The 20,608-nt window shown below is 34.4% G+C and overlaps 1 protein-coding gene and 1 long non-coding RNA gene across 2 annotated transcripts; one reads left to right on the forward strand and one right to left on the reverse strand.

The window, feature by feature from the left end:
• Nucleotides 1-46: 46 nt before the first annotated feature.
• Nucleotides 47-20,558, reverse strand: Uba2 (Ubiquitin-like activating enzyme 2). The gene is made up of 10 exons (XM_081975752.1): nt 20,293-20,558; nt 20,011-20,165; nt 18,362-18,528; nt 15,557-15,677; nt 15,292-15,500; nt 10,950-11,089; nt 10,728-10,890; nt 10,493-10,671; nt 10,251-10,436; nt 47-482 (listed from the first exon to the last, which is right to left on the reverse strand). The coding sequence occupies exons 1-10, from the start codon at nt 20,434-20,436 to the stop codon at nt 132-134; spliced, it is 1,815 nt and encodes a 604-aa protein (XP_081831878.1). The 5' UTR covers nt 20,437-20,558; the 3' UTR covers nt 47-131.
• Nucleotides 1,009-2,024, forward strand: LOC145726597 (uncharacterized). The gene is made up of 3 exons (XR_014177626.1): nt 1,009-1,115; nt 1,307-1,698; nt 1,836-2,024. It is a non-coding gene; the product is annotated as an uncharacterized LOC145726597 (long non-coding RNA).
• Nucleotides 20,559-20,608: the final 50 nt, after the last annotated feature.

Below are 20,608 nucleotides of genomic sequence, written 5' to 3' on the forward strand. Positions count from 1 at the left end.
CCGGATCTGTAAACTGAAGTGAAAACCAAACACCGACAACAGCAAGTAGAGTACTTCTATTTATTTTGACAACATACAAAAATCGAATTGAACTTAACTTAAATAATTTTCAAGAAAAACACATTGAATCCTTACAAAGGAACCTCGACTATGTCATCATCGCTGTCACTCTCAATCTTCCTCTTTTTTCGAGAAGATCCCTCCTGAGGATCTTCCACCGGTCCGTCGACTACCATTAAATCGTCTTCGTCGCTCTCCGGCTCCTTATTACTAGTTGAAGAACCGTTTTCTTTGCCGTTTTTCGCTTCTTTGGCTTTCAACTCTTCGGGATTAGCCACCACTTTGAAAGGCGGATCGTCCTTTGCCTCTGGCACGTACTGGCTGACCGCCACTGTTAGTTCGTAGTTTTGCAGGAAATCGTCGCATTTTAGCAGACTGCCGTCTACGATTCCCAATTGCGAAAGGACTTTATCGTTGTTGGCCTGAAAAAACGTGACAATTTGTAGTAAACTAATGGAAAAAGAAGAAATTGTTTACTAAAATAGTACTTCAAAGAACGGCCTTTTCATCAGTAGAGCAATGGGGGGGTACTTTTTGAATTTCAATATCTCGGTAACATGATGACCATTTATAACTGATTTTGTACTATTTTTTATGCTCTTTCGAACGGCGTAGGAACGAAGTTTCTGCGAATTTAAATAAAAGAGCTACAATTTTTGTCAAAAGTGCACATTTTTAATCTTAAAAGAGTCACGTGATCTTCAGGATCCGTTTTGATGTTAAAAATCAGTCACGTGGTCTAAAAAATTAAATCTGAGTATTGAAAATCGCCACGTGACCATATGCACGTTAAAAGGAGTCACGTAATTTAATAAATCTCAGTTCAAACTGAAAAACGGTCACGTGACCCTTTAAACAGTATTTCGCTTTTTACAGTCACGTGACCTTCAGGATTTCGGTTTGATATAAAAAAAGAGTCACGTGACATTTAAAAATATATTTTAATTATGAAAATCGTCACGTAATCATTTGCACATTATAAGGAGTCAGGTGACTCTTCGAATAATACTTTGACATCTAAAACAGTCACGTGACCTTTAGGATTTCGTTTTGACGTTAATATAATTGAAAATTGTCACGTGGCCATTTGCACTGTAAAGAGGGTCACGTGTCTTTAAAAATGTCAGTTTAAACTGAAAAACGATTACGTGACCCACTTCAAATGACATTTAAAACTGTCATGTGACATTATGAATTCCATTTCTAATCTTAAAAGAGTCACGTGATCTTTAGGATCCATTTTGAGGTTAAAAAAGAGTCACGTGGTCTAAAAAATTAAATTTGAGTATTGAAAATCGTCACGTGACCATTTGCACGTTAAAAGGAGTCGCGTAATTTAACAAATCTCAGTTCAAACTGAAAGCCGGTCACGTGACCCTTTAAACATTATTTCGCTGTTAACAGTCACGTGACCTTCAGGATTTCGTTGTGTCATTAAAAAAGAGTCACGTGGTCCAAAAAATTAAATCTGAGTATTGAAAATCGTCACGTGACCATTTGCACGTTAAAAGGGGTTACGTAATTTACAAAAATCTCAGTTCATACTAAAAAACGGTCACGTGACCCTTTAAACATTATTTCGCTTTTTTACCGTCACGTGACCTTCAGGATTTCGGTTTGACATTAAAAAAGAGTCACGTGGCTTTTAAAAAATGTTTGATTATTGAAAATCGTTATGCGACTTTATGAACTGTAAAAAGAGTCACGTGGCCTTTAAAACTATATTTTAATTTTGAAAATCGTCACGTGACCATTTGCACATTATAAGGAGTCAGGTGACTCTTCGAATAATACTTTGACATCTAAAACAGTCACGTGACCTTTAGGATTTCGTTTTGACGTTAAAATAATTGAAAATTGTCACGTGGCCATTTGCACTGTAAAGAGGGTCACGTGTCTTTAAAAATATCAGTTTAAACTGAAAAACGATTACGTGACCCTTCAAATGACATTTAAAACTGTCATGTGACATTAAAAATTACATTTCTAATCTTAAAAGAGTCACGTGATCTTTTGGATCCGTTTTGGAGTTAAAAAAAAGTCACGCAGTCTAAAAAATTAAATTTGAGTATTGAAAATCGTTACGTGACCATTTGCACGTCAAAAGGAGTCACGTAATTTAAAAAATCTCAGTTCAAACTGAAAAACGGTCACGTGATCCTTTAGACATTATTTCGCTTTTTACAGTCACGTGACCTTCAGGATTTCGGTTTGACATTAAAAAAGAGTCACGTGACTTTTAAAAAAATGTTTGATTATTGAAAATCGTTATGCGACTTTATGAACTGTAAAACAAGTCACGTGACCTTTAAAACTATATTTTATTTTTAAAAATTGTCACGTGACCACTTGCACATTATAAGGAATCAGGTGACTATCTCTTCGAATAATACTTTGTCATCTAAAACAGTCACGTGACCTTCAGGATTCTGTTTTGACGTTAAAAAAGTGTGTCCTGTGACTTTTACAATAAATAGAATCTTTATTATCGATACCGCAAACCAGAAATTCTTATCTTGTTTAGTTTTCAAAATGCGAGTAATTTAACTCAAATTTATTTGAAAAAATCAATCTTTCTTACGCAGTTCAGATGGGATAGCAAAAGAAAGCGGATTATAGGAAATACTGCAAAAGTTGGCAACTATGTCTGCAATGACGAGCTGTATTAGCGCCATCTCTTAGAGTTTACCTGTACAACTGAAGCGGCCGAAATACTGTCCTCGCGGAGTGAGTTTTTTCATTGTCAGTCAGAAAGTAGAGATCTTTGCACTAAAACAACCTTATACCAAAGCAAATCAAAAATATCTTGACCGAAATAACATTTTTTATTTATGAGAAGTCTCCGTTTGGATCATAGAATTCCGTCTAAATTTGAAACCTAATTTAGTTACCAAAATTCGCAGAGATGTATCACCAATAAGTAGTATTTCTTTAACTTTAAGCTCTTGATTTAGGTTCTGGATGGTTACATGTTTCTCTAAAATAAATACAACAAATTAAAAATTCAATATGACATTCTGAGTGATGCTGTAGTATCTCATATCTCATTTTCAGGTTGAAATCCACTTATTTTATTTTAAACCCGCTGGAAAACATTTTAGACGCTTATTTTATTATTAATATGTTTCAAGAAATTTTTAAGGAAAATCTATAATGCAACCCAAAAATCTCAGTCTCTGGAAACAATGAAATGTTAATAGATGTTTCTTACAAAAGTAGATATATTTTACTATTATTAACATACTATCGTTGTACATATCATATAATGTATTTCGAACATCCATTTTAACGCTTTCAGATAAATCAGTGGTCTTGGCTCGTCGATAACGTCTCGATTTACGTTTTCTAGGTGAGGAAATCATAAGATTACTTGCTTGCTTTTTCCGAATCGAATAAACAGTTTTGCGGGAAATTTTCAAAGCAGCTACAACCATCTAGTATCAAAAAAAAATACATCAGTAAGAATATGTAAGGTCTTAAAATTTCTTATTTTGTTTTGAGACGAAAGAATACAAATTGGCACAGATTGACCATGAACGAGTCAAATTCAGCGTCCAATCTGGTCCCAACAGACGTAGAATGGCTGAAAAGTAACAAATATGCAGACTAGAACAACTCCGGAATCGATCTTTGCTGGTTTTGAGACGAAATAATACAATTTGGCACAAATTGACCACGAACGAGTCAAATTCAGCGTCCAATCTGGTTCCAACGGACGTAGAATGGCTCAAAAGTAACAATTCTGCAGACTAGAACAGCAGCGGAATCGATCTTTGCTGGTTTTGAGACGAAAGAATACAATTTGATACAAATTGACCACGAACGAGTCAAATTCAGCGTCCAATCTGTCCAACAGACCTAGAATGGATCAAAAGTAACAATTCTGCAGACTAGAACAGCAGCGGAATCGATCTTTGCTGGTTTTGAGACGAAAGAATACAATTTGGCACAAATTGACCATGAACGAGCCAAATTCAGCGTCCAACGTGGTCCCAACAGACGTAGAATGGCTCAAAAGTAACAAATATGCATATTAGAACATCAGCGGAATCGATTTTTGCTGGTTTTGAGACGAAAGAATACAATTTGGCACAAATTGACCACGAACGAGTCAAATTCAGCGTCCAATCTGTCCAACAGACGTAGAATGGCTCAAAAGTAACAATTCTGCAGACTAGAACCACAGCGGAATCGATCTTTGCTGGTTTTGAGACGAAAGAATACAATTTGGCACAAATTGACCACGAACGAGCCAAATTCAACGTCCAATCTGGTGCCAACAAACGTAGAATGGCTCAAAAGTAACAATTCTGCAGACTAGAACCACAGCGGAATAGATCTTTGCTGGTTTTGAGACGAAAGAATACAATTTGGCACAAATTGACCACGAACGAGTCAAATTCAGCGTCCAATCTGTCCAACAGACCTAGAATGGATCAAAAGTAACAATTCTGCAGACTAGAACAGCAGCGGAATCGATCTTTGCTGGTATTGAGACGAAAGAATACAATTTGGCACAAATTGACCACGAACGAGCCAAATTCAGCGTCCAATGTAGTCCCAACCGAGGGGTGTGACACTTCAATAATATTTGGGTCACTCACCAAATAATATTAATAATATGCAATAATCTTACTAATCTTGATAATACGACATAATCCAATAATATAGTACATAATGCAATAATACTAATAATAATCTGAATAATACGAATAATACCCCATAATATAAATAATACAGCATAATCTTGATAATACCACATAATCCAATAATATAGTAAATAATCTGAATAATACGAATAATACGGCATAATATGAAAAATCATAAAGCAGTGGGAATTGTTGGTTATTAAGAATAAATATAAACATTTTAAACCAACTAAACCAACTGAAGATTGAAAAGTGTAGAAATAATTATGCAGGTATGTTTTTTTTGCTTGGTTATTATAAGGAGCTTTTTGCTCGGCTTGTGACAATAATAAACTGACAATTTTTTTTATTTTATTTATTTATTCCCTAAGTATTTTGCCAAAATGTATTTATCATCTTTAAATTAATAATTTATGCAATTACATATTAAATTACTAGCGGGTGATTAAATAAGAAACAACATGGGCAGAATTGAGGAAATTGAAACTGATACATGTTCAAAACAAAAATGAAATAAAAAAATAAGACCATAAAAACCTCGATCAAAACACATTCAAAATATTGAAGTGATTGGTTCGCACATCTACGTGAAACCAGTAGTAAACTCGGATTTTGTTATGACAGCTTTATTTACTGATAGCATTTTTGTATTCTAAATTATAATCTAAACAATTTTTAACTTACTCGTTTGCGCTTAAACTTTTGCGCTGTTGTAATAATATTGCATCATTAATATAATATGTAATAATCCAAGTAGTAAAGAATAATCCTTAATAATACGCTAATCAAGCAATAATACGTATAATATCAGTATTATTTGGAATAATACAATAATACTGACATAATATCAATAATATTGAATAATCCATAATAATCCTTATATTACCATATAATATCAATATTATTTGGAATAATACAATAATACGGGTATAATACCAATATTATCAATAATATCGCATAATATTGAATAATCTATGATAATCCTCGTATTATATAATATGGGCCCAAATTTAAGAGAGTGTCACACCCCTCGGTCCCAACAGACGTAGAATGGCTCAAAAGTAACAAATATGCAGACTAGAACAGCAGCGGAATCGATCTTTGCTGGTTTTGAGACGAAAGAATACAATTTGGCACAAATTGACCACGAACGAGGCAAATTCAGCGTCCAATGTGGTCCCAACAGACGTAGAATGGCTCAAAAGTAACAATTCTGCAGACTAGAACCACAGCGGAATCGATCTTTGCTGGTTTTGAGACGAAAGAATACAATTTGGCACAAATTGACCACGAACGAGCCAAATTCAGCGTCCAATCTGGTCCCAACGGACGTAGAATGGCTCAAAAGTAACAATTCTGCAGACTAGAACAGCAGCGGAATCGATCTTTGCTGGTTTTGAGACGAAAGAATACAATTTGGCACAAATTGACCACGAACGAGTCAAATTCAGCGTCCAATCTGTCCAACAGACCTAGAATGGATCAAAAGTAACAATTCTGCAGACTAGAACAGCAGCGGAATCGATCTTTGCTGGTTTTGAGACGAAAGAATACAATTTGGCACAAATTGACCACGAACGAGGCAAATTCAGCGTCCAATGTGGTCCCAACAGACGTAGAATGGCTCAAAAGTAACAATTCTGCAGACTAGAACCACAGCGGAATCGATCTTTGCTGGTTTTGAGACGAAAGAATACAATTTGGCACAAATTGACCACGAACGAGCCAAATTCAGCGTCCAATCTGGTCCCAACGGACGTAGAATGGCTCAAAAGTAACAATTCTGCAGACTAGAACAGCAGCGGAATCGATCTTTGCTGGTTTTGAGACGAAAGAATACAATTTGGCACAAATTGACCACGAACGAGTCAAATTCAGCGTCCAATCTGTCCAACAGACCTAGAATGGATCAAAAGTAACAATTCTGCAGACTAGAACAGCAGCGGAATCGATCTTTGCTGGTTTTGAGACGAAAGAATACAATTTGGCACAAATTGACCACGAACGAGCCAAATTCAACGTCCAATCTGGTCCCAACAAACGTAGAATGGCTCAAAAGTAACAATTCTGCAGACTAGAACCACAGCGGAATAGATCTTTGCTGGTTTTGAGACGAAAGAATACAATTTGGTACAAATTGACCATGAACGAGCCAAATTCAGCGTCCAACGTGGTCCCAACAGACGTAGAATGGCTCAAAAGTAACAATTCTGCAGACTAGAACCACAGCGGAATCGATCTTTGCTGGTTTTGAGACGAAAGAATACAATTTGGCACAAATTGACCACGAACGAGCCAAATTCAACGTCCAATCTGGTCCCAACAAACGTAGAATGGCTCAAAAGTAACAATTCTGCAGACTAGAACCACAGCGGAATCGATCTTTGCTGGTTTTGAGACGAAAGAATACAATTTGGTACAAATTGACCATGAACGAGCCAAATTCAACGTCCAATCTGGTCCCAACAAACGTAGAATGGCTCAAAAGTAACAATTCTGCAGACTAGAACCACAGCGGAATAGATCTTTGCTGGTTTTGAGACGAAAGAATACAATTTGGCACAAATTGACCACGAACGAGTCAAATTCAGCGTCCAATGTAGTCCCAACAGACGTAGAATGGCTGAAAAGTAACAAATATGCAGACTAGAACAGCAGCGGAATCGGTCTTTGCCGGTTTTGACACGTAACAGATGATAAAGCTTCTAAAGGTCCTCCATTGGTTTTTTCCAATTCAAAATATTCAGAGGAGAGAGAATTAAGAGAAGGGTTCAGAATTAACTGCTGGGCTTGTCTGTGGAGAATTTTTCCAGGCATTTTCTAAAAAAATACTGTAATAGTAAGTAATTCCGAATTTAGGAAAAACCAAATGGCTAAATAAAAACCATAATAGACACTCTCTCACTTTTTTTCCAAAACAGGTTAGGAATTGTGCAAATTTTGGTTAGATCGTGACAGCCGACATAAAAAAAATAAAAATATTAATATTAATATTATGAAAGTACTTACAGAATGTTAAAAGCGTACAAACAATACAATACAATTTATTTCCAATATCACAAAAGGGATGTAGGAAGATTACAAAATCACGTATATACAAAAAGAAAATACTTATCACTTATCACACATGTTATACGTCTTCAAAACTGTAGCCTAGGAACTTCTCCACTGTATAAAAAGCCCTGCTTAATAAAAGGTCTCTCATAAATGATAAAAACCTGCTGTTTGACAACTGACGTAATTTTGGTGGGATCTTATTATACAGGGTGATTCCAAAGTTGGTGCTTTCCTTTCATTTGCGAATAGGGCTTCAAAAAATAAGGTTTTTTTTCCTTTGACGCTTTTTCGAAATATGAACAATAACGAAGATACAGGGTGTCAAAGTTTTACTGAAAAAATTAAAATTTTATGATTTTGGCCAAACCACTTGAAGTAATTAGACAAAATTTTGTAGGTGTCAGTAGCTACGTGGAAAGGAAATTTTCCAAGAAACAACAATTTCCTTGCGTTTACCAGTGGCGCGCGTACAATTTTTTTAAAACATTTTTGAAAAAAAATATTACCCTACTGGTTTTTTTTTTCAACATAAAATTTATTATTGAATTCCTTGTTCAAGTCTAAAAATAAAACACATTTTTATTATTTTTTGCTATAACGCACCGTTTTATAGTAAAAAAATAAAAACCGTGTTAATGCGTGCTTAAAATTAAATGCTGTTTTAATTTAAAATGTCAAATTATTAAAACTTAGTTCAAATGCGGCTGAAATCTTTTGTTTTTGTTTATGTCTGTTGATAAGGAATAACCTGTAGTTAGTTAAAATTAAATTTAAGTTATTTTTTATTTTTTTGTTTTTTCAGTAAAACTTTGACATCCTGTATCTTCGATATTGTTCATATTTCGAAAAAGCGCCAAAGGAAAAAAAACCTTATTTTTTGAAGCCCTATTCGTAGGTGAAAGGAAAGCCCCAACTTTGGAATCACCCTGTATATCACAGCACCAATATAATAGGGGTTCGCTTTAAATAATTCAAGCTTGTGTAACTCATATTGATAGTTATTTCCAAATCGGGTAGCATAGTTATGATTAGTATTTAGAGTTATGAAAGCGGACGCATTCTGCCTTACAAATTTTAAAAGTTTGAATATAAATAAACATTTGGTTAATAACATAGCATAGTGCTGATAAAGTTGATTTCCTGCTTTGAAAACCATGTTGTGAGTTTGATAGTACATTATTAGAATCTAGAAAGTTTAGAATGCGATTTGATAAAACTTTTTCAAAAATTTTCGAGAATATTGACAGGAGTGATATTGGGCGATAATTTCCGATATCAGCTGTGCTACCCCTCTTGTGCGCACAAATGATAATTTCAAGTAGTCTGGAAAAATTGCTTGCGTAAAACACAAGTTTAATAATATGCACAAGGGCTTACTGACCTCTGAACTACAAAACTTAATGAGTTTTGCCGAAAATTCGTCAGGACCGGTGGAATTCGTATTTTTTAAACTGTTTATTACTTCAATTATTTCTTTTTCTGTAACATCAAATAAATAGATTGAATTATTAACATGTGGTACTGCATTGAGGGAGTTAGAAATTATTGGTATGTGTAGATTTTGGAGCGATAAGGGAATATTTACGAAAGTGGAATTAAAATGGTTTGCTATTTCTTTGGAATCCGTAATTTCAATATCATTTACTATAATCCTATTTATTTGCTTGTTTCCTTTATTTTTAGTAGTAGAGTTTATAATATTCCAAATTAAAAGTTTTTGATTTGTTAGTAGAAGATAGTTTTTTATCATAATATGTTTGTTTTGCAAGTCGCAAGGTTTTCCTGTAAATACTCTTATATCTTTTATAGTAATCCATACTAATCTCTGCTTTTTTAAGCTGGGAAGACATTTTGCGTAGGTTCTTTGATGACACCTTCAAGCCTAAAGTGAGCCACTGTTTATTCGAAATATCATCTAGCGCTTTTTTTCCTTAAAAAAGGAAAGCAGATGTTAAAATAACTATAAAAAATCTCACCAAATGCAACATACTGTATCCAACATCGTCTGCACTTTCCAATAAGTTGGTCCATGACTCCAATGACAATAATAATCTTTTGAAATTATTCATGTTCTTTATAGAGAAACATCGTACCATGTCAAAATTGTTAGTACTTTCATTAGAATACAATACAATAGCTTTCAACACAATAGCTCTTAAAAGAACTGTGGTGGTGTGGTAAATAGAAAACTTTATAAATGATTAAGAACACAAAGAAACGGAAAAGAATTAATAGTAAACAAATCAAATAATAATGGTTTTCAAACTGATAATGACTGAAATAGAAGCGCTAATCAGTAAATGTTTTTTTTTTTGGAAGACATTCACTTAGATATTTACCCTTTCTGAAAGTGAACAATAGACAAGGATGAAATCAATAATGCATGTCTACTTCTAAATCACAGGGGGATGACGCACGGGTAAACTCAGTCCGCGCGAACAGTACATTAGCCAAGTGAAGCTGCAAAATCAACAAGAAACTTACCTCAGTTTCACCTTCTTCAGACGATATCACCATCACACCCTTCCCATCCAAAACCACATCGGGAGCGACCATGTTCAAGTGTTTTTTCAGCACTTCAGTCTCGAATTCCTTAACGCTCATTTTCTCCACATTGACAAAAACATTGACAAACGGCATCGGACTGCAAACGTAACAATTTGGATTTGCCTGTAATCAATACACCCGTGCACTATTGAGAGTTAAATCGTTATTGCCTGCCAAACCTTTGATAATTGTTTGTCCGCCGCTAAAACAAACTTGGAATGCACCGACTTTTGTCTCAAGTAAACTGAAGGGCACTTTTCGTACTCTTCTACTAGTAACCGGAAAGCGTAGAGCACCACCAGACCGGCTATGATCGCGTTTGCTGTGGCAATCGCTGGGATAATATTGCCGGCAATCGCTGCAAACCAGAATAGCATAATGATTTCCCCAGGGAATCACAACAAAACAACTTACACTTGATTTGAAATCGAGAATTTTGCTGAATGGAGAAAATATAGGCCCTAACGTTGGCGCAGGCTGTAACAAAGTCCATGGCTGACTTGTCATCCTTGTCCCAGATCAGAAATTTTTTGTCGGCTAACTCGGTCTTTAAAGCTGCCACACTTTCGGCAAAAACCTGTATAGAATCCCTATTTTTACACTTTTCCAATGACGTAAAATACGGCGTAAAATTACTTGAGCACACTTTGCAATCGGCCACACTTCCATGTCCCTTGATTTAACGGGGTTTTCGCTTGTTTTAGAGTTGCTCACCAGTTTCTCCGCATCTTTCCACGACAGTGGTTTGGGTGGTGTACGTTTCTTCCAGAGATTTTCTATTCAAAATAGTCAACATGTTTTTAATGTTCCATATACAAAATGAACCACAATTATTAGAGATGGATCAAGGTAATTTTCTCTACGAAGAATTTACGAAAAATCATTTAGATTCCAAAAATAAAAAGTATGGCTTTGCAACAATTCAGACAAAGGAATTTCAGACGAGTTACCAAACCTTCACAAACCAAAGAAATGTCAATGATTCAGACTCTAAAACACCTTTTCCAGGGGGAAAAGCTGGAAAAGTACAGGGTGCTGCATTTTCGATGGTTTTACGGGGTACAGAGAAAACGGTAATAGATAGAAAAAAAGTACCATACGTGTTCTGATCTCCTTTTCTGAGCTGAGATGACTGGCGAAGAGTGGGCTGCGCAAACTTCTTTTGTTTCAAAGATACGGGGGGCTTTTGAAAATTGGTCATTTTGACCCCTCCTCTGTATTTCATTTGCTATTGAAGTTATCAAAAAAGGAAAAACGGTTTCCGGTAGAAGTTTTGACGTAGAATCCAATGACGCAGTGAGTTTTTTTCTATTACGTTTAGTTTCTGACATATGACAGTATTTTATATTTTTTTAAATGGAACACCCTATATATTTTTAGTTCATTTAATTCTGTTGATTTTTACTTTTTCAACGGTGTATTAAAACATATAAGTTTGTAAACGTTAATCTTGGTAATTAGAAAAAAAGCGTTTCCTTAACAAAAAAGTGCTAAATAATATGTATAAAAATACCCACAGTCGAAAAAAAATTTGGCTATGTTCATATTAACATGTTACATGTCGTTTATAACCAATTTTTTCAACTTCTACCTTAAAAAATAGTAGAAAATAGAAATGACCACTTTTCTTATTAAAATGACGGTAGAACTGTTTGTAACTTAGATTTTTAATAAGATTTATTAAAAATATTTAATTTTCTGATGTGTTAGTTTATATGATTTCCGATTTGGTTTGGTATTTTAGATATTGGCCTTTTTTTAGCTAAGCAAAGGTGTTCCATTTAAAAAAACGTAACTTACTGTCATATGTCAGAAACTAAACGGAATAGAAAAAAACTGACTACGCCATTGGATTCTACATGAAAACTTCTACCGGGAACCGTTCTTCCCTTTTTGATAACTTTAAGAGCAACTGAAATACAGAAGAGGTTCAAAAATTACCAAAGACAGCTGTCAAAACTCATTAAACAGCGCCCACAACACTGCAAAATATCAAATCTAAAAAATATCAAAAAAAGTAACATCTTTTTGAGAAATCAAGCTGCAAACGTTTATTCGTAATTGTGAAGTAAAAAGTTTGGTAGTAGTGATGTTAAATGGCAATTTAAGACGTTTAATTTGACAGTTATGACACATCACAGCCTGACTTATAGTTTGTTATAGTTGTTAGTTAGCTATTAAAACCCATTACAGTGACGTGAAACCATCAAAAGCAAAACAGTTGTACCTTGTATTTACACTTCAATATTGAGCCCCAAATTTGACATTTGTGAGGCTCAGAGACACTTCGATATGTTTCGTACATCACCTGGCAGCTGTCACTTATTCAGAACTAGCATGCACCTGGAATACGTAGTTAGTTGAATTTCTTTGATAAATCGCATTAGAAATTGTATTTATAGCTCCATAGAGTTAAATTTAACCCTTGTTACATTTAACAGACACTTTGATATGTTTTTTACGTCACCTGAAAGCTGTCAAAAATCAGGCAGCTGTGACTCAAAACTACCATTTCAAAATTTCTCTGCACATTGTATTTATACCTCTATGGACTGAAATTTGACAGTTGTGACGTTAAGTGACGTAAGTATCAAAGTGTTCCTTAACATCAGAACTGACAAGCTTGGGTCCATGGAGCTGTAAACACAACTTACAGTGCAATTTCAGAAAGAAACACATTTATTTGGCATTTTATCTTTTCAGGTCACTACTGAGTAGATTTTCACAGTTATAGCTGTCACGTGAGGCAAGCAACCTATTAAAATAATGCGTTCCAACTGTAAAATTTGACTCTATAGAGCTGTAAACACAACTTCCAGTGTAATTCCTCAAATAAGCAACTATTTGAAATTTTATAGTTTCATGTCACTGGTGAACGGGTTTTGACAGCTATGACAGCTGTCGCGTGACGTAAGAAAAGTATAAAAGTGTTTCTTAATGTCAGAACTGTCAAATTTGGCTCCATGGATCCATAAACACAACTTAAAGTGCAATTCTTCAAAGAAACACATCCATTTAGTATTTTATACTTTCAGGTCACTACTGAGTGGATTTTGACAGTTATAACGCCTGTCACGCGAGGCAAAAAACGTATTAAGTAATGCTTAACATTTCAACTGTCAAATTTGACTCCATGTAGCTTTAAACACAACATCTAATGTTATTCCTCAAATAAGCAATTATTTGTAATTTTATAGTTTCATCTCACTGCTGAACGGATTTTGACAGCTATGACAGCTGTCACGTGACGTACAAAAAGTACTAAAGTGTTCTCTAACATCAGAATAGTCAAATTTGTTTCCATGGAGCTATAAACACTACTTACAGTGTGGTTCCTCCAAGAAACTATCTATTTGGCCTTTTATAGTTTCAGGTCACTGGTGAGTGGGTTTTGACACTTATGACAGCGGTCACGTGAGGGAAAAAACGTATTTAAATGATGCTTAACATTCCAACTGTCAAATTTGACTCCATGGAGCCAAAATCACAAATTAGAATGCAATTCTTCAAAGAAACACATCTATTTAGTATTTTGTACTTTCAGGTCACTGGTGAGTGGTGAGAGTGGGTTTTGACAGATATGACAGCTGTCACGTGACGCAAGCAACGTAATAAAGTGTTCCTTAACCTTCCAACTGTCAAATTTGACTCCATGGAGCTTTTTAAACACAACTTCCAGTGTAATTCTTCAAATTAGCAACTATTTCTAATTTTATAGTTTCATGTCACTGGTGAACGGGTTTTGACAGCTGTCACGTGACGTAAGAAAAGTACAAAAGTGTTCTTTAACGCTAGAACAGTCAATTTTGGTTCCATGGAGCTGTAAACTCTACCTACAGTGTGGATCCTCCAAGAAACACATCTATTTGGCATTTTATAGTTTCAGGGTACTGGTGAGTGGGTTTTGACAGTTATGACAGCTGTCACGTGACGTAAGAAAAGTATAAAAGTGTTCTTTAACGTCAGAACAGTCAAATTTGGTTCCATGGAGATGTAAACTCTACTTACAGTGTAGTTCCTCCAAGAACCACATCTATTGGGCCTTTTATACTTTCAAATCACTGATGAGTGGGTTTTGACAGTTATAACAGCTGTCACGTGACGTAAGAAAAGCTTAAAAGCCTTCCTTAAGGTCAAAACTGTCAAATTTGGCTCTGTGGAGCCATAAGCACAACTTAAAGTGCAATTCTTTAAAGAAACACATTTATTTAGTATTTTGTACTTTCAGGTCACTGGTGATAGTGGGTTTTGACAGTTATGACAGCTGTCACGTGACGCAACCAACGTATTAAAGTGTTCCTTAACCTTCCACCTGTCAAATTTGACTCCATGGAGCTTTTTAAACACAACTTTCAGTGTAATTCTTTAAATTAGCAACTATCTCAAATTTTATACTTTCATGTCACTGGTGAACTGGGTTTTGACAGCTATGACAGCCGTCACGTGACGTAAGAAAAGTACAAAAGTGTTCCTTAACGTCAGAACAGTCAAATTTGGTTCCATGGAACTGTAAACACAACTTTCAGTGTAATTCTTCAAATTAGCAACTATTTCTAATTTTATACTTTCAGGTCACTGGTGAATGGGTTTTCACAGTTATAACAGCTGCCACGTGACGTAAGAAAAGCTTAAAAGCATTCCTTAACGTCAATACTGTCAAATTTGGTTCCGTGGAGCTGTAAAGACTACTCACAACCAAATAGTCGAAATTTCTTTGCCTGAATTGTTACCACAATAAGTTGCCACTATTTATTATGAAAAAGAATTCAAAAAAAATCAGTTGCATACTATACATACAAGTCAATCATAAACCAGGAGTGAAGCCTTTGAAAATTGTAAAAAAAATTAAAAAAAGTGGGATGAAACTCACTGGAAAAGGAAGAGAATATAACAAAAATGAAAGGAAACATAATTAACTGGCGATCAAGGCTGCTGTACATTTTAGTCCACTCTGTATAGACATTGTTAGTCAACTTACCCATACTCAATAGGTACTTGATATCATCCAGGAAAAACTTATCAAACAACTTTTCCGGGTCGTAATCGATTTCCTGAATCCACTGCCTTGTGGAGACTCGTTTTACATTTCCCGTATCAGTGACGCTGTTATCCCCTTCGCGTTTTGCTTCAGGATCTTCCGTATCCGGAGAAACGTCCTGATCCGGATCATCTTCACCAAACAATTGACTGTAAACAACTTTAGAAATCACACGAAAACTGACCAAATTAGCAACAAAACATACTTGAACAAATGCTTGGACCATACAATACAATGTACCGGTTCTGATGGGGTGTTTCTTATGGTGCAGCCCGGAAAAGTTTTTTGTGGTGGTTTTGGCTGACATTCATAGCATTGCGTCACTCCTGAATAATTCAATTCAGTTATACAATGTACTATTGTTTTTTTTTAGTTAAGTAACCCTGTTGCCAACTCTTCATATAATTTTCTCCAAAAGGATTTAAAAAAGTTGCCAGATTTCACTAAAATTCCTCCTAAAATTTGAAGTTTTGCTTTATTTCTACTTTCACTTTCCAAATCTTTTATGTGTCCCCTTAAAATGCTATTGTTTTACGTCTACTCAATGTGGATTTGCTGATCTCAAAACAAACAGAATCTTTCACTTTTAGAATAAGTCAAACTTCAATTCATAAACTTATAAAATTTACTTAAAATGACTTAACTGTATTACTTGCGAGCATGTTCTTTTTTACTTTTATAGCTTCATAGAGTGGTATTTGACAGTTTGCAGCATTATGATTCCAAAAAAAAAACAGCTTTACATCTCATGGAGGTCTAAAAAACATTTAATAGGAATTTAAACAGATTGTACTGGTTTTAAGAAAGTTTTGTCATTTTACAGCTTCATGGAGAAGATTTTGAAACTTATGATAGATTGAAATATGCTCAATATAAACAGATACACGTCACGACTGTTTAATTTCTACTCATGGACCTATAAACAAGCATTTAAGTTAAGTTTTGTAGTTTTATCACAGGGTAAACCGTTGGGGCATTATGGTTTACAAATTTTAGGAATTAATGGGCATTACTGGAATTTTTAAAAAAATTCATAAAATATTTTTTTCTATACATCTACCATTCAAATTTAAACATAAAGTTTGGTAATTTCAATGAATTCCGTTGGAATAGAATGAAAAATTATGAATTTTGTAATTTTACATTTAAAAATTTTCACGTTCTCTAGCTACAAAACCATACCTAACCTAACCTAACCCAATCCACTTTTATACGTCAATAGAAAGCTTATTTCATTGGCTATCCATTGACATATAAAAGTTTATACAAAGTGTGGCAAATAAGCTAGTTATTAACGATTGAACAAAAGAATGCACCAAAAAAGTCATGAAAAAATTAGTCAATTTTGACACCCTCTAGCGGCCAAACCGTCTAACATATCCATTCAAATTGGGAGACTGTTAGAAAGCTCATTTCATTGGTTATCCATTGACGTATAAAACACTACTAAATATGGTGCAAATAAATGAGTTATTGAAGATTGAACCAAAGGATGCACGAAAAAAGTCATAAAAAAATAGTCAACTTTGAGGCCAAACCGTCTAACCTATCAACCCAAGTTAGGAAATTTTTAGAAAGCTCATTCTATCGGATCTCCATTGACGTATAAAATTCTAGCAAAAATAGTACAATTAAACAGGTTTTTGAATATTAAACAAAAGGATACACCAAAAAAATTGGTCATTGGGCGCCCTCTAGTGGCTAAACGGTACCACTAACCAACCGACTTTTTTACGTCAATGGAAAGCTCATTTCATTGGCCGTCCATCGACACATAAAAGTATATACAAAGTGTTACAAATACGCGTGTTATTTACGGTTTACAGACAGGAAACACTTTTTGACTGGTTAGGGCTAATTTGACACAGGAAAAATCAAGAAAACACGGTTACATGAGGTCTACTACGATGTAATGCATGAAAATATCTTGAAAACCCGATTTTAGCAAACAACAATCTTCGTAAGGGTCAAATTTGCCTGAAACACCACCACTATTTCAATGGGTTTTGCCTTATACTGGCCACTTAGTGCAAGCGAAATTCGACTTTAATGATTTTATTTCTACAGCTTTGCTACGGTTCTAAATTTGACACTCACTGTGCTAGGTTTGTGCCAAATAACAGGGCCGTACCGGACTGATTTAAAAAGAAGTTAGAGGTTACAGTCAAGAAAAACGTTTAGTTAGCTTTGGAGCCCTCTGGCGGCCAAACGAAGCACCCTATCAACACAAACGGCCATATTTTTGGAAAGCCCATTATATTTTCTATCCATTGACATATAAAAGTCTATACAAAGTGTTGCAAATAAACGAGTTTTCTGAAAGACAATTTTGACTGAATTTGACAGCTACTACTTTAACCTTCAATAACTCGATTATTTTGACAGTTACAGGGTGGTTCAATGCATCAATTTAAAGTACAAATTTTCCAAATAAGTGACCTAATACAAACTTACCTTAATTTTGAACAGAGAATCAGACAAAAGGAGTGTTTAATTTGAAAAACGTCCTATTTTAGAATTGACGTCTTTGAGCTCTTTTTTTGACCATCCTGTATAATATATTTTATATTTTTTTTCACCCACTCTTAGAACAAACCTTGTATAACACAACAAAACACAAAAACCAAGAAGAAAACGTTTCCTGTCTGAATATATCCACAATAGACAGTTACGCCTCACAATTGCAAAAAAAACACTCATAAAACTCTAAATTTATGATTATAGAACTTAATATGATTTACACTGATTGTATTGCTTTTAAACAAGTTTTTTAGTTTTATAGCTTCTTGGAGAAGTTAATGACAGATTCAAATATGATTCAAATAAACGCCACAACTGTCTAATTTATTTTTCTAACCCTGTAGATAGACATTTTTGTTACTTTAATAAATAAGTTAATTGGAGCATTGTACTAGTCAAATCGGGTCTCAAAAAAATTCCCCAAAGAGTTGGCAACACTGGTAAGGAAGTAGCAGAGTGTTTCTTTCATTAAAACATTGCTTAAACTCACCTTTTTTAATTAACTCTACTTGTCCGGAATAGCCGGACGTTCCTGACTCGATTAGAGGCACATCAGCCGCCAAACACATTCTGTTAACATGATTTCTAGCCGTACGATTATCCAAAGCGTTCAATACCAGATTGAACCTCTTGAAAAAGTTGACACCATAGTCTGAACTAAAAGTAAATGAAACAAACCACTTTGATAATATTAGAGCAAAAATATCATAAATTCTTGTTCAGTAGGAAATAGGGTGCTTCAAAGTTTGCTTGGAAAGAAATAGATGATCTGAAGAATTACAGATTTAGCATTTTCTGTCCTACTCCAAATGTCTTCCTAAATATCTTTTATACATTTGCTGTACCTTTTTATAGCTAATTTCTGAGTTTTCTGCAGTAATGAAGCAGTTGATTTCACTAGTTATTAACCTATCCTATACTGCAAAAAATTCAAAATGACAGCAATTAACTTTCACATGTTTTTACTTAAGAAATTCATGTTTTACTTGGCTGCACAGTAATATGATAAGCACTTGGATTTCAGGCAAACCCTGGAATAATGCAGAAAATATCAATATAACAGTTATTATATGACCAATTACTTTTAGTTACCAAGAAACAGTTAGCTATAGGAACTTTAATATTTTTTCATAGACAAATAAATTTAATATCCACTGCAAGCAAAAATAAAACTTTATATGATTTTGACTAATTATTACACTTTAAAGGTTGCAATTAGTGTTAGTAGTAGTACATTATTAGTACCAGACAATACATCACCCATGAATAGTAAAAATTGATCTTTTAGCAGCACCCAAGCCAATTTTGATTAATTAAAATCAAACAGGTGTTATTAAGACTTAAAACTTGTTCTACATTTCTACAAAACAGCAATTAGGTATCTGAGAAACTGTAAAGTTTAGCTGTATTAAACCTTAAAAAACTATCTTTTATTTTTAGCATAAATTCAGAAAATAAAGTGTTCAATATGTACTAGGTATAATCCATGTAAAAAATACAACTTTGACACTCTTTTTACTCTTGGGACAGCCTGTACAATATTGGAAATAAGAAAAAGATAGGTACTCCCAATAGGCCAAATTTCAACCCAAAATCAACCATGTTTTGCAGCAAAATATCTAATCTAAGAAATTATGATTTCTAATTTCCATAATTGAAATAGCAAAGAATGAGAAATAATTTTTTTTTAAAGCCCAATTTACTGACCAAACTAGACCCCGAGCAACAGTTTTCTGGTCTTGGTATTACATTATCAAAGTCTGATTTGACCAAAAGATGCTTTTAAATCAATTTATCTACAACAGAGAATACTCAACTTGAGAATCCCAAACCATTAATTTAGTAATAAAGATAGTTAATGCAAACCAAAGAGTAACTAATTCTATATAGGACAGTAGAACAAACAATTCTATTGGCCACTATTTAAATAATCAGTGGAATCTTGGAGTTATATCATGAATTCCCTGTCTTTTTTGACATTATTCCATGCTCTTTGGAAGGGTCTTTAGTACTAAATTGAACAAAACTCTACCTAAATTAAAAAATGACAACAACATATAACAGGGTATTTTGATGTAAATAACGAGGATTTAACTTATTTTTCTATAATAATGACACTTTGGCATGTATATATATTACCTTAAAACACTATCATGATATGCTTTGATTTTAACATCAGGATTGTTGGCCAAAATACTCTCTCGAGCCACAACAGCTTTGGGCTTACCCACATGTTCCTTTCTGAACAGGAACTGCCGATTCAAGTTACTGACATCGATAGTATCCAAATCGATCTAAAATAGTGAAGAAACCAGGTAAAACTACAGGAAAACAGTTTTTACTCTCCTGACTGTATGTTTTGTATTTTTACACTTGATAGTTGAATGTTAAATATGATAGTGATAAAGTAAAAGTACTCACAATTTCAATGTCTTGGAAACCGCTAAGGGCCAAGTTTTTTAGGACTTCGCAACCGATTCCGCCGGCACCGACCACCAGAACTTTGGATTTCGGTATCAAGTCACGGGCTCTGGCATCAATGGAATAGGGCACCGAACTAGCCATAATACTCGAGTTAATTTCGACCGCTGTGGAAGTGTTTTTACAGTGCAAAACACGAAATACACACACAGAACCGCGTGAAAACACTAATTTTAAAAAATTCACAAAAATAATGACAAATTTAGAAGCTTTTTGAAGTTTATTAATTTGACAATTTTGACAATGACAGTTCTTC

Source organism: Ips typographus, linkage group LG3 (genome assembly GCF_016097725.1).
Source record: "Ips typographus isolate SLU linkage group LG3, UJ_Ityp_2.0, whole genome shotgun sequence".
NCBI classification, from domain to species: Eukaryota; Metazoa; Arthropoda; class Insecta; order Coleoptera; family Curculionidae; genus Ips; species Ips typographus.

Bases quoted from the DNA above. Each gene is read 5' to 3' on its own strand.
- Uba2 (XM_081975752.1), bottom strand. From the start codon at position 20,436: ATGGCTAGTTCGGTGCCCTATTCCATTGATGCCAGAGCCCGTGACTTG. The intron at 20,166-20,292 runs GTGAGTACTTTT...TCACTATTTTAG, and splicing joins GTTTCCAAGACATTGAAATT to ATCGATTTGGATACTATCGA. The intron at 10,437-10,492 runs GTTTGGCAGGCA...TATTGATTACAG, and splicing joins CGGACAAACAATTATCAAAG to GCAAATCCAAATTGTTACGT.